Genomic DNA, 14,763 nt, shown 5'->3' on the forward strand with positions numbered 1-14,763 from the left:
AATCTGTAGCTGCATCCATCAAAGCTGTGTTTCATCTACCAGAATGTCAATCAGGATACCTGCTTCCTCTGATCTGTTTCAGGAAGATACTCTGACCAATCAGTGGCAACTAAAGTAGGATTTAAAACCACAATTCCTCAAGCCCAGAAAGCAAATCCTCAAACCTGCCTGAAGGCCATTTACTGCACATATTTCCCCAGTAATTTCTCACTGCTTTCCTGTCCTAAAAAGCAATCCCCCCAAAATAAATGTCTCTTGGTTTAGCCTCAAAATATTGGTTTATATTTCCTCTTTCATCTAGCTCTCCCCTGAACTAGTTTGAGAGTGAAAGAGTTTGGGCTTCTACTTCCAATTCACCTCCTCTCTCTTCACTGTTTGTTTGCCTCTACAATTAAATAAGGGTTTAAAAAAAAAAAAAAAAAAGGAAACCGGGAAAAACTGACAAAAAACAAACTGGACCACTTTGCTCATACTGATATTGTTAAAATCGAAAGACGACCCAGAACAACATGAAAAAGACCTACTTGATAAAAATCTTCTTGGATTTATGCCTGAATTTAAAGTAATTCCTTATGACCTGCTTGTTATTGGTTTATAAAAATAGATTGTAAGCATTAAAGAGAAAGTGTTTCTGTCACACATCATGAGCATCCGATTTTTTAACTCACATGTGATAGGGGAAAAAACCCCAAATACAAAAACACTAAACAAAACACAAACCCCTCCCTGCAAAGAGATTTAAGCCAAAGCCAAAGGGAAACAGCACAGAAATAAAATAATTTCTTATTTTATATAATTAAAATAATTGACCAACTTGTATCAAAATGTCAGAAACAACTGGAAAAAAAACAAGGATTTCTGTCAGTAAAAAAAGAAAGAAAAAAAGAGTCACTGGCTTTGCTGTATGCAGGCCAGTAGCATTTGCACGAGTAGTCAACCCCAATGGCCACTGGAAGCACAGGGGGAAAAAAACCCTGCTGCGATGGAAAAACTTCATATTAAGTATTAAGTAAAAGTTTTTTCATTCCTCTGCACAGTGCCAGCACAGATGAGTTTTCAATCAGAAACTGACCGAATGAGAGACGCAAACTGCTTGGAAGACGAAATCGCAGCAATGGTAGAGGAGATTGATGCCAGCCGACATGTATTCTTGGATGGAGTATATATAGCTGGCTGAAAATTATGTATCCATGGTTTTCTGCCATACTCAAGATCACTTTTATAAATGAGCCCCCAAGTAAACAAGCAAGCGGGAGTGAAACTAAACATGTGACAGACTTGTGAACATTACCAGTGACAAAAAAACACAAAACAAAACAAAAACACGCTTTAAGTAACTTCCTTTGTAATGCATTCACACCGTAGTACTGATACTCTGGGATTGGGATCCAGATTGACTCACCTAAGAAGGCCACCGGGTGGAGAGTAAGAGTAGCAGTGAAGTGTTGGGTACTGAGGTCTCAGCAGGAAGGAGAGAATAGCAGCAGTGCCTGCACCGAGAGAATGCCCGACTATCACCAGCCCATAATGCATGGTGCCCTTGTTCTGTGTGAGACAGCGAGAGTCGTTACATTCACAAGAGCACACTTGTTACCACAGCGAAGACAATCACTTAAAGAAATTGCCTCTGTTGCTGCTTGCCAAATAAATTGTTGTATACACTACAGCCAATATTACGGTAATGTTACGCAGCCAGTGTGGCCTTGACTAAAGTACTACAGTGACGCCAATAAAAATACACTGTACAAATTCTTATAAAAAGGATCATCATTCAGCCTGCCATACTTTACACAGTATACTGAGTCATGTACCAAGTCTCGTCCAAAAGCTTGAGACAAGATCATTTCCTGCTCCAGTTTCTTCTTAATGTATTCTGCTGAGTAAACCATTCCCTGGGAGGAAAGAGAGAGGGGGGGGGGATTCAGTGGATGGAAGATGATGAGCGAGAAAGAAATATGCACAGGAAGTCTGTGTCATCGCTCCCTCATTAAAACACCCAAAGTAATTATTCTATTATTAACAACGTAAATGACCTTTGGAGTATAGGATGTAATTTGCTTGTTGAAAGCGCACCACGGAGAACACAGGAAAGTTAAAAGAGAAAATCTCATGAGACTGTAACGCTGAGATGATGTATCATAGGCGAGTCGTTTAATTTCTGACCTTGTGGCCAAGCCAGGTGCCTTGCTGTTCCTCAACAGGCAAACGTTCAGAGTCCCCCGTCAGATCAGTCAGGGCGTCCTGATCCGCAAAAGGCAAATTCAAATGTGACAACAGCACAAAGCAGAATACCACAAGTGGAGGCGGGGATCATAAAAAAAGAACACCTTAATAATAAAAGATGCTAAACTATGTACAGGAATGAAAAAAGTCATTATAGTCCCCTCTGAAAACGTGACTATTTGTTATATAACTGTACGTGGAGACACCAAGAGCGGTAAGCTCACAGAGATTACATGATTAAAGTGTCTGACTCACTTCAACTTTATATTTAAGAAGTCACGATTGTGATAACGTTTCATCACTTCCATTAACAACAAAAAAAATGATGATTTGAACCACAGAACCATTTCTCAAACACGCAGACAGTCCTGATGTGCCACTTCTGCTGTTGCAAAAGCAGCCCAACTACTCTATTTATTAACAAAAAAGTTTCAGTGTCAGTTATCCATTTTAAAATATGCAAATACTGTATTTTTTCTGAATGCAAGGTACATTCTTGAATTACACCCTCTCCTGCAGAGACTGCACTAAACACCTGCATGATCAGGTGCAAGCTCAAACTAATCAGTATATAGATAGTCTACAGGATCGGCAAAAACACCAGGTATGAAAATAAAGCAAAGGTTAAGTGCCTTAAACCTGCGTTGTATTTAGAAGCCACCAGGGGGCAACGCCTTCAGTTGCAAAAAAGAAAAAAAAAAAGACTTGCAATTCTTTCAGTCAACAGGAAACCAGCTTTCCAACTTGACCTCTGGAAACAACTGTCTGCTTATTTTATGGACTCTGTCATTCCTTTTTGGTCCTTTTTAAAATATGTTTCAGACAGGAGGACTGTACGCGGTACATTAGCCAATGAGCTCATTGTTAGCAAGTGCAGGTGTGGTTTCACAGTCAGACCTGCCTCTCTCTGACTACATCTGGTTTCAAAACATAAAGATGGATTGAGCACCCTTATCTCCAGGCTTCAAAAATGAATGAGTGGCATCACAGTAGCGACATCCATCTTTTATAACAGTGTATGAAAATAATGCTGCAGTAATCATTCGGGATTCTGCATGTTCATAAACACTGCAAATGCTTCTTTAATCTTTGTGGTGTTCTTGTAAATGTTCCACTCTGCATGCGTCCTTGTTTGTTACACTGATAAACTGGATGTTTTTGGCTAGCTGGGAGCAAAGCTCAATGGGATGAGTAGTGAGCTGCCTCTTAAAAGCCAATTTGCTTTTATTATAAAACCATGATTAATCTCTCAGCTGATGGTTCAGTTCAGTTTTAACACTGCTCAGGAATTTTCACAAATGCTTATGTAAAAAAAGCGGATAAGACATTTATCTCTGAAGGTGGACAGTCCTGTTTCTGCTCTATGTGTGAAAAGGTGTAGGAGTTTGAGAACACTCAACCATGAGAACTTCACCTGCTTTGGAGGTGGTGTTGTTGTGAGGAACTGAAGAGAATGGGGTCGGACAATATTTTGAGAGCCTTAGAGAAAGATTTAAATAATCACAGAAATTTAAGAAAGAAAGTCACCTTTGGAGAAAGAGTTCCTCTGATACTGATGACAACTTTCTTTTTTTCGTGATCCACTGCCACAAAAAATGGAGTCTCGTAAACCTGTATGAAAGATGCAGATTGAAGCAGAGCGCACAGTGAAAACTGGTTAGAACGTGAGAGGATCGTGAGTGGAGAAAATGAGGGGAGGGCTAAGAGTTGTGCATCACTGTTTCACTTGGAGCCCAGCAACCACAGCACAGTCATTGTCATCAAACCTTTCTACTTGGCACAGTGCATGCTCATAAAAGAAATTTATAGATGGAAAGTCAGTGCAGGCTGGCTGCACTCTGCATTACAAATCATCGATGTGTTATAGCTCAACTGCTAGTTTGAGAGCTGCTGGAATTTAAACAAACATAATTATGATGAAAATTAATTTTCACTGTCATTAGGAAACTAATCAAACAACTACTTTTTCCTAAACTGTTTTGCAAGACATGCGTTTAAAGCAGAGTATTGGGGACCAATGCATAACTGGAGTGTAATTAATTCCACTAAGACCCAAAGTGGACCTACTGTAAGAAAATACTGGCAGCGGCCAGTGGCACCCCTCAGCCTCTGAGTGGATGCACCAGTGGTATGAATTTCAAAATCCTGCTTTGCGTTCAAAATCCTAATTCTCAAGTTATTGCATTCACAAGATTTTCAGAAAACCTGACCTTTGACCTTGAGGTTGAGGTGCCTAAGATTTGAACTTGTCAGAGATTTTTTGATACCATACACCTATGGTATCAATTTGAAACTCCTATGTTGTTTTGTTCTCGAGGTATTGCATGCACAAACTTGGGTGTCAACATCGCCTGCCCAGCAGGATGACGATAAAACCCCACCAGCTGTAAGAAAGCAAAATACTTTATGTTGTGTGTTTGACTTGCAAACTTATTGCAAATCTATTTTTTTTTAATTATTTGGAATTAGGGCAGCATGGTGGCGCAGTGGTTGGCACTTCACAGTAAGGTCCAAAGTTTTAATCCACTCTGACGCCTTTCTGTGTGGAGTTAGGTACTCTTACTTCCTCCATGCATGGCATTAGCTTAACTGACTATGCTAAACTGACTGCAGGTGTGGTTGTGGGCAGGAGTGGCCCCGCGACAGATTGGCCTCCCTCCGAGGGTGTACCCTGCCTCTCATCCTATGATAGCTGGGAAAGGCTTTCAGCCCCTGAAACCTTCATTTAGATAAGCATCAAAGAAAATGAATGGATGAACAGATGGACACAGAACTACATTTGTGGCTGTGAAATTAAGGCCTTAGAGTCCATCCAGTACTGTTTATGCACCACCTCAACTGCCTTTTTACATAAAACAGTTTTTCAAAACAAATCTACATCTGAAGCAGAAAAGCCACCAACATGTTACACGACACAGGGTTTAAACAAACCGTCAGCGTTACTTTCCTTGTCAGGAAGGAACGCAGTTGTTGCTCTGCTGTCACTACATTAACAGCTAAAATGCATGTTCTCCATCCACATAATGAACTGAAGCAAAGTGTGACAAGTACATGAAGTAAATTATGATGTAGGGTGGGTGTTGTTTTTTATGCTGTGAGCAGAAATGCTGTACCGAGCACATTAATGGCACACTTCCCCTCTACAGCTGCACGTTAAGATTCTGTGCATGACAGTCTTGAGCAGAATCAGTGACAGGCTTTACATTGTTCATCATCTCCTGAAAACACACTTCAGTTACTGCAGAGGATGTTGACACATCTCAACATATATGTTGCAAAAACTATCAAACACACAAAACGGATAAAAATCATGGCCAAAACCACAAAATACATCAACTAAATAATAAGCGGAAAGCTCCTACTATTTGATTGTCTATATCAGTCCTTTAGGGGATTGTGAGCTCTAAGACTCTGATTGCACCTTTAATTATTTACTTGGTCACTTACAGCATCGTGGCAGGAAGTGTAGACAATGTGGACCTGCTTGAGGTCATTATCCAGGAAGTGCCTGCGTATGGCCAGGACATTACAGCCGCAACAATTGTCCTCTTCCACTGTCACGGACTGAGACAGCCGAGATCCAGACACAGATGTACAGCTGTCCAAAAACAGGAAGATGAGAAGAAAACAGGATGTCAACCAAAGGAAGAACAAATCAATGTTTAAAAAAAATAAATAGGTGAAAGAGACACGAGAGAAATACAGTACGTTGGTAAGATTACAGGGATATAATTAGTATCCCAATGCAGGCAATCTGGATATGAGTATGTGATTAATTCTACATTGCTTGTGCCAGTGAGTGGGTCTAAGTAGAGTGGTATTGTCTCAGTGGATTACCACTTGGCAAGTGTTGACGCATGTGAAATTTGATCCGCACTGGAAAGGCTCAAGAGACACAGAAACCAAATAGATCAAAACTGTGCGGGTGTATGTTTGAGTGCTTACGGGCAGGAGCTGGCGAGGCGGCACAGCCCACAGGCAGGCTTCCTCATCAGGTACATGGGCCAACCATAAGCAGCCAGGGCAAAGAGCATATAATAGCACACATCCTTGTACATGTTCATCTCAGCCTGAGAGAGGAAAAGGCAGACAGATGGACAAACACAAACACACACACACACACCCGCTTGCATCAGAGCAACTTGAGACATCATTGAGATCTTCAAATATTATTTCAGTTGAGCACATACTGTGTTTGCTGTTGGTGTGGTATGTTTGCGAGCAGACACACTAACAGTGAGACACGTATACTGTTCACGCTGCAGGAAAAAATTCTGTCACACCAAGAGTTCTCATGGGACTAATCGTTGAACGTGATGCAAAACCACTGTGCCCCCCACCATGTACACTGAAATATAAACAAAGCTGTGATTTATGTAGCCAATATCTAAGGGATGCTGAGACTACATCTTAATTTGTCACAATTTCTTCCATTGTAATTTGAACTGAAACACCTTGAGAAAAATAACGGCATCCTGTGAAACCTTTATTATAATTGCCCTCTCTTTGTGCAACATGTGCAATAACTTTGCATTGACAAAACATCTTTCAAGGGTAAATATGACTCAGGAGAGCTTTATAGAACAAGAAATGCATGTCTCATTTCTGCAATGATTTTATCAATTATAACTTTCATAAGAGTCCATGTGGTTTGGAATTAGATTTAAAAACAGATGTCAACTTTTTGAAAGTGCGTCACACAGAAGAAACTCACCGAGTTCTTGAGGTCCAGGTATCTAGTGTTACGAGTGACAGGCATTCCTGATAAGAAGGCTAAAATGTCATTGTTGGCCTTTGGAAGAAAACCAACAAAGACATTATTAAGATCAGAGTATTTAGAAATATTTTAAACTACATATTTTTGCATATTAAAATAGACAGTAATACCTGGTCCAGGATAGATGATCTCTTAGACCTCTGTCTCTGGCGGAGCAGTACCAGACCAGCAATAATGTCACTAGGCACAATGTCCAGGTCTCTGAAGAACTCTGCAAAAAGGCTGGCCACCTCTGAATACGCATCCTGAAGGAAGAAGCATAGATCAGAGAATGCTGCTAGGAAAATGAACTACAAAAGCCAGCAAAGGACGCATGTTGTGAGCATGTTATCTTTTAAGTGTTAATTGCTTAGTTCAGACTACACACTATTGCCAGTAATGACCAGAAAGGCGTAGAGACCAAAAATTAATGTCTCTGATGTCATAATCAGGTAAACACAGATTCAGATCACTGGTGAGGTTTTGGATTAATACTAATACCTTATACCAACTGATGAATACCAATATACATGATCATAACCAGGTTTTTATCATCAGTCACATGGCCACCTATCCACTGGAGCTACCTACTCGCCAATGAACTGTATCTTTAAATCCATCCATCCATCCGCTTCCGCTTATCCTTTTCAGGGTCGCGGGGGGCGCTGGAGCCTATCCCAGCTGTCATAGGGCGAGAGGCGGGGTACACCCTGGACAGGTCGCCAGTCTGTCGCAGGGCCAACACACAGGGACAGACAACCGCACTCACATTCACTCACATTCACCCCTATAGGCAATTTGGATTATCCAATTAACCTATCCCCATAAGCTGCATGTCTTTGGACGGTGGGAGGAAGCCGGAGTACCCGGAGGGAACCCACGCAAACACGGGGAGAACATGCAAACTCCACACAGAAAGACCCCGGCCTGATGGTGGAATTGAACTCAGGACCTTCTTGCTGTGCGGCAACAGTGCTAACCACTGTGCCGCCCTATCTTTAAATGTTCAGACTACACACAATTTTTTTTTTTTATTTCATGACTTAAGATGTGCCAGGATTGTAATCAGAAATACAAACAAATCTCTTCACTGTACATGAGATTAGCTTTTTGATGGCAGCTTGTTATCTGGAATTAATTTATTTCACATTTTTATTTCACATTAAAAGCTTAATGTCACTGGTAAGCAGCTGAGCAGAGCAGCTCTATGCCACAGTCAGGATCAATCCAGTCAGGGCTTATTCTAATGACTGTCTTACTGAACATTATACACAAGCAGTGGTTTTATTCCTTTATATTTTCAAACTCAAGGAAAAAATGTTAAGTGTTTTGTTTTGCGACTCACCGATTGTGTATCTTGGGCTCTTGTGCAGCACATGAAAAACTTTAGTCTCCTGCTCCAGCTGCTGGCTTGGCCTTCCTCTAGCCTGTGTCTAATCAAGGGGGGAAAAAAAGAAGTTCTTTCACAATTGAACTAGTGTTCGAAAAAAAAAAGAAAAAGAAATGGGGTGAAATCTGATAGGTAAAATCTAGCAAATATAACAAAGAGATTAGCGTTTCGACCCCAGCAGCCTGTTGATACCTGAGCGTGTAAGTAGTGAGGTTGCGCTGACGCCGACGGGTTGCCTTCAGCTTGACAAAAGTCCGACCCGTGGGATCAAAAGTACACATGAGGGTAATGCAAACGCTGAAAATTACCAGCCAGTTGCATACAACAATTCCTGCAGAGAATATTAAAACATTATTCAAACAAAACCCCTTCTTACTTAAACCTTTCTCATTCTCCTTTATATCCACGTTTCACTCACCCAAAGCCAAGTTTTTGGCAGTGACATCAGAGCACGGTTTGTAATACTGGACAAGCCAGGCAATGCCCACGACAGCATACACGAGCTCAACCAACAGAATAGCTGGAGAGAAAAAGAGGGAGAATGTGTGAGGACACTTATGATCAATTAGTAAATGTAAAAACTATACAAACTAAACAAAAAAGTAACGCACCACTTTCAATCATACATAGCGTCAGGACGCAAAAAAAAAAAGCCCCAAAAAACCAAAAACTTTACATCTCAGCATGTCTTACCTAGCCGTATATAAAGGACATACTGTACAGCTTCCCTGGGCTGTGTGTACAAAATGCTGCCCCTCATGCTCAACCACATGATGGCGCTCTCACATATAAGGCAGCTGACCAGGATGCCCAGGTACCCTCGGCCATGGTCCACCAGGGTTTCCGAACAGGACTTGTCTGAGCCATATGGAAGGCCGAACACAACTACAGACAGAACCACCAACCTAAAAGACCGGAGTAAGGAAGCAATCACACAGATGCTTTTCTTCAGAGATCTACAAACCAAACACTAAAAAGTTAAGACCCAAAAAATAAATAAATAAATAAATAAATAATAATGTCATTTCTGCTGAAGAAACACTGACTCACCATATGCAGTGCAACAAAAACAGGAAGAGGGCGGGCAGCACCAGGTCATCACTGCCAACTGACCAGCGCCGCCGAAACATCACCATTCCAGGCATCACTGCCCTGCAGGAAAACCAAAGGGAGAGGGGAAACATCAGGGAAAGGAACTCTGCTTCATTTTTAATTCACTACGTCTAATTCAGTCAGCATCACCTTGCATGGTGCACAGTATACAGGAAATTTCTGTCTTTAGCTTCAAAAAAGCAAAGCCACAATGAAAACTCTAAACCAACAATGAACACAACACAACACATGCATCTCTGAACTAAACAGCATTCAGATCATGCCAAGCTCAGCATCAGCAGCCACACAGGGAAGTTTCTTTGTCCTGAATCCCCCACCCCACCCCCGCCCCGGTTTCTTAAATGCACTGCATGCTAAAAGTGAAGAAGGGCTGTGGAGATAATAACACAACAGACTTTTCACCGAGGGGGAAGAGTGACAGATAATGGAAGGTAGAGACGAGGAGATCGAGTGGGTGAGGGAGGGTGCAGTGTACGTGTAAGACTTGATGCATAAAAAGGAAGAAAACCAGCTGGAACATATGATGTCACCATTCTGGTTGTAGCCATGTGAAAGAACATCTTTTATGTTATTCGGGGTCCTCCTTTGTTGCACAAGCACTGCAAGATTACTCAAGCTGCTTTGGGCTAAACTGAAATAAACTATAAAAGCAGTGGAGGGAGGTAGAGGGCGACGCAGCTTTCAGTCAAAGAAAATATGCCATCCATTATGACAAAACCATTAACTGTAGTACATCTATCAGTGTAGTGAGTGACTTAATAACTTATGAAATGAAATATAGTTTTAAGTTTTCTTATTGGTCCCGTTCCAGCCCTCCTCTGCCTTTTAGTATTGTTTCAGAACATTTGTTTGAGTTATTGAGAAACTGGCAGCACCTCCTGAGATCACCTTTAAAAAAGCACAGCAACAATAGCTGATAAAGTCTTATTGAATCGTGACACCAAAAAATAGCAGAGAAAATTGCATTATATCCTGCTTAAAGGTTAACGTAGGAATGTGCAAAGAGATCCAGCTTGCCAAGAATAACTACTGCAGCAAAAAGTACAGTTGGATCATAAATGAACACAATGGGTTGACAACTCAAATTAATCACAGAAAGCATGCATGTGTACTAATGCAATAAAGTTTGTTCTAGTGGCAACCAGTCAGATTGGACCGAGTACAGGCACAACAAATTGGTGGTGCAACAAAATTCTTCATTTGGCGTTCCTTTGTTAATATTTTCCAAGTTTTTTCACACCTCTGTTTCCTGACTTTTTATGTGTGGTTGTAGCTTTGCACATGACTTCTGCTTCACTCCAGTTAAAGTTAACTGGAGAAAATGCTTACAAATGTTTTTTGCTTGATCATGTAGTGCCACAACCGTCGTACTGTTAGATCTTTAAGGTAAAGTCGACGCATGCATCCACTGCATGCATCCACCGCATGCATCCACCACTGTCACTTTAACAAGGTGCCGAAAATACAGTTTAAGAACATTAAAAGAAAAGCTCCCTCTCTGCTGAACACTGACACTGCAAATAATCACATTTCACAGTGTCCTCTCAAATACGGCCTTTTTACTGTAAACAACAAAGAAGTATGCACCTAAAAACTTCTTGACCTAATAATGATGATCGACTCACGAATATTATTTTCTGAAAGGACTTCCTTTTAACAGAGATTATCAAAAGTTGTTGCTGTCTTGCACTAAAATGAATAAGGATTTTAAAAGAAGGAGGAAAAAAAACCATCAGCACTAATAATCTTAAGTGGTATTATAGAAGGGTAACTGTCAAATTAAATGTCAAAGACTTGAAGACAAGTAGCCTCTTCAGTGATCGTCAAAATAGTTTACTCCCATGCATTTTTCCCCTTTCATCCAATTCAGGACCGCCAGGGTGCTGGAGCCTATCCCAGCAGTGATGGCAGGGCCAAAGGCAGGGTACACCCTGGAGAGGTCGCCAATCAGCCACAAGGCTAATGAAGAGAACCGCCATTTAGCCCAACCCCATCCCTGTTTTGGGGTGGTGGGAGGAAGTGAGTGCACTCGAAGAGAACCCACTCTTTCATATCAAAATACTACAAGTGTTATAATGACTTCCTACTGTAGTTCAGCGCGTCACAATGAAAATGAGCCATCCAGCTAAGCTCAAGTTGTGAAATAAGCTTGAAATACAAACAATTCTTTTGCATACAACATACAGTTTGTTTGTGATTTTTACTTCAAAAAGAATCCACCTAATTACCTGTGAAGGAAGAAATCAAAGAAGAAGAAAAAAAGCCATTCATTGAGCCATTTGTGCAACCACCTACATAGCTCTCAGCAGGGATGTGTAGTATTACACAAAACACTGACATTTTCTCTGTGCAGATCTGGAGGTCTTTTTTTGTTAGACAAAACCTTCACTATTCTCTTACTGCACAAGTAGTAACACAAGAAACACTGTTGTCAGAATGGATTCCCATGCCCCCTTCTCCTCTTTTAAGTCTGACGGACCTTTAACTCAGAATAAAATTTAGGCTATTCACAGTCTAATAGTTTAACAATAGAGAGAGAAAAGTTCCCCCTTGTGTTCATGTTAAATCTACTTCAAACTAAATTAGTCTTTTACATCAATTTCCAGCTCCATATTCCAATAAGGAAAAACATAACAGGCCCTCATCTCAGACTTTTCTACACCTTTATTCAGTAATGAGACCTCCCATTTGGTCCGTGGATAAGTACCCTTTGAGCTTAAACACCTGCACTGATTTGCATTGTCTGAATATAGATCAAAGGTTTTCCTTATTGTTTGGAACAAACGTAAAAATACTAGCCCACACACTCCTACAATGTTGTAACGTTCCTTTATCAGATCATCAACTGGGATTAAATGCAACTGCAAAAACAAACAAACAAACAAAAAACGGAGAAAAAAAAATACTAATGTAGACAATTCCAGTTTACAAATGATGAGTACTACCAAAAGTGAATGCAAAATTCATGTTCCATAATTGACTTGATCTTTCATAATCATATACCCATAATGATAATGAATCCACTTTTTGCACAGATTTAGCTTTTTGAAGGCATGTAGATCTAAACTTTTGATCAGCTGTAAAACAGCCTGTTTCAGTTTAAGCGTCTTTTCACTAAATTGCATGCTCAAAAAATTTTTTGTCTCACTCCAACTTCTTCTTGTTCCATATTGATGATCTACTTGGAACCTTGTACCGAGTAGGTACTAATGGAAAAGGGGCTTTATTGGCAGAGTGGGGACCATATCTGAGGAGGCAGATCTTTTACATGGCTGGTGTGTAAAGGTTTTTACTGCTTACAGTTGTGGTAGAGCAACCAAACCTAGTACTCCCATTTCTTCTTGTTGCATGTTGAAGCTTTACTTGGAAACTTGTTAAGATCCAACCATGCAAAATATGATTATTTGCCATTTTTTAAGTGGTCTTCAACTTTGCATCAGGACTGTATGTGCAAAAGCGATCGTGATACAGTTTGAAATCCTGGAACAAACCATGAAATTCTCACTGCTGCTGCCTTTTCATGAAAACTGATTGAACCCAGAATCTTGTCTTCTTTGTCTTGTTTAGAAACATCAGGACCAGCTCAACGCTAAATAATATCGACTTAATTTTTTTCCACAGTGTATTATTTGACAATTAATTTCCAGCAAAAACACATACTATTCATTGTGTATATATGTTACACAGCAAGTTCAGATCCCAAAAAAATAAGGAATTTTGTGTCGCTTTTTTCCAAAGTGCTCAGTGTGTAATGGCTTTAAGGCTGGGTGATTTGAACAAAAGATCATATAATGATACTTTCATCTCTCATGTGACTGTATGAGTTGTTGTACATATGACTGCAAGGATGTAACCTCTACTATAAGTTCAAGATCCAACTTAGGAAGTGCTGCATCTTATTTTTGCTCCAATTATATTTAGAGATTTTGGTCCAAGGCGACATGACAGCATCCCACAGGTGTTGCACATTTCTCAGCTATAATCCATGATGTGAATTTCCTGTTTCACCACATCACTGAGATCTGGTGACTGTGAACTCACGGTCATGTTCAAGAAACTAGTACCCTCTGGTCATAAATGAATGCCAACTGCACTACTCAAGTTACCTAATGAAGTGACTGGTGAGTATAATTAATATCATCCACAGAATTTAACCAATAGTGGATTGCATGCCACACTGTAAGGCCATCTGACTGCCCACCCCTTCACAACAGTGTTTCCAGTGCCACCAATAACCAGATTGTGGCTGTTTCCATGATATAGCAAGAGCTCAGAAGTTTTTAATTTAAAGTTCATCTTCAAAACCTTATAAATAACACACCAAAAAAAACCAAAATCCCAGTTATTTCTTGTGAAGTTGGCAAAATTATTACAGTGAAATTTATGCCCAGGAACAACTAATTCCTTCAGTGTTTCAGTGACACAAAAATGTTTTCACAGCAACACAGCCTGAGCTGTGCTGGCACAGGATTACAAAGAGGACAATGCATCAAAGCAAAGGGGTCAAACCAAGAGCAGTAAAATGTGTGAAGGTTTTGGTTTCAATCAAAGCATTACAGCAGGTGGTTTCACTGATTGGCACACTTAACGTTAGACGACAGACAGCACAGTGAAATCAGCTGCTGTTGTGTTTGGCTGAAAAAGTTTACTCTCAGTCTTTCACAGCAAATGGTGTGATAGCCTGAATGCACAGTTTTGGATAAATGCAGTAAATATTCACAGAAAAGGAGACAATGCACAAAAAAGAAAAGGCAACACATTATTCTAAAAGTCATAACACAAATGCTGATCTGCAGATTCCAGCTTTTATAGCTATTCAGTCTACGAAATGGCTCCTCAGCTTTGTGTAAGAGAGTGAGGGGAAGCAAGAAAATGTAAATTGACCCATTGAGTCATCTTAGCTCTAGTTGTGAAACTCTATCTGGGTTGGAGCGGCATTAAAGAGGACAGTGGAAGAAGGGAGGGAGAACAAAAATTAGGGGACAGAAATAAGGAAACATCTGAACTCCCCCCCAAAAAATCTCATTTAGGCCAAAACAATCAGGCCAGTAAAGAAGAAAAAAAAAATCAAGAAAAATCTTCCACACCAACAGGGACACTTATCAGCTCTCTCCTCCAGGCCTGCTGGTACGATAAGACTTAAACTCCCAGCAGAGGCGTCAAAAGTGGAAAAAAAAACCCCATTACAGCATGGTTAGAAATTGAATGGAGTAAGAGAGCGACAGTTGCTTTTGTGTAGTGCAAATCTCCTCTGTGAAGTTTGTTCATGTGAAAGTGTCAG

General features: G+C 40.4%; 1 protein-coding gene across 2 annotated transcripts in view; it reads right to left on the minus strand.

Moving 5' to 3' along the window:
• The window catches only part of dagla (diacylglycerol lipase, alpha), a 39,822-nt gene that overhangs the window by 12,181 nt on the left and 12,878 nt on the right, over positions 1–14,763 (minus strand). For both annotated transcript variants that reach the window (XM_087839525.1, XM_087839524.1), the window contains exons 2-14: positions 9,420–9,521; positions 9,063–9,274; positions 8,788–8,889; positions 8,562–8,700; positions 8,325–8,412; positions 7,111–7,245; positions 6,938–7,015; positions 6,169–6,293; positions 5,671–5,821; positions 3,751–3,834; positions 2,164–2,241; positions 1,812–1,892; positions 1,403–1,545 (exon numbers count right to left, since the gene is read on the minus strand). In XM_087839525.1, the coding sequence (XP_087695651.1) occupies positions 1,403–1,545; positions 1,812–1,892; positions 2,164–2,241; positions 3,751–3,834; positions 5,671–5,821; positions 6,169–6,293; positions 6,938–7,015; positions 7,111–7,245; positions 8,325–8,412; positions 8,562–8,700; positions 8,788–8,889; positions 9,063–9,274; positions 9,420–9,514 (1,511 nt within the window). In that variant the 5' untranslated portion in view covers positions 9,515–9,521. The remainder of the gene's footprint in view (positions 1–1,402; positions 1,546–1,811; positions 1,893–2,163; positions 2,242–3,750; positions 3,835–5,670; positions 5,822–6,168; positions 6,294–6,937; positions 7,016–7,110; positions 7,246–8,324; positions 8,413–8,561; positions 8,701–8,787; positions 8,890–9,062; positions 9,275–9,419; positions 9,522–14,763) is intronic.

The sequence above is a fragment of the Neolamprologus brichardi genome, chromosome 1 (assembly GCF_056152115.1).
Source record: "Neolamprologus brichardi isolate AB-2024 chromosome 1, ASM5615211v1, whole genome shotgun sequence".
In the NCBI taxonomy this organism is placed as follows: Eukaryota; Metazoa; Chordata; class Actinopteri; order Cichliformes; family Cichlidae; genus Neolamprologus; species Neolamprologus brichardi.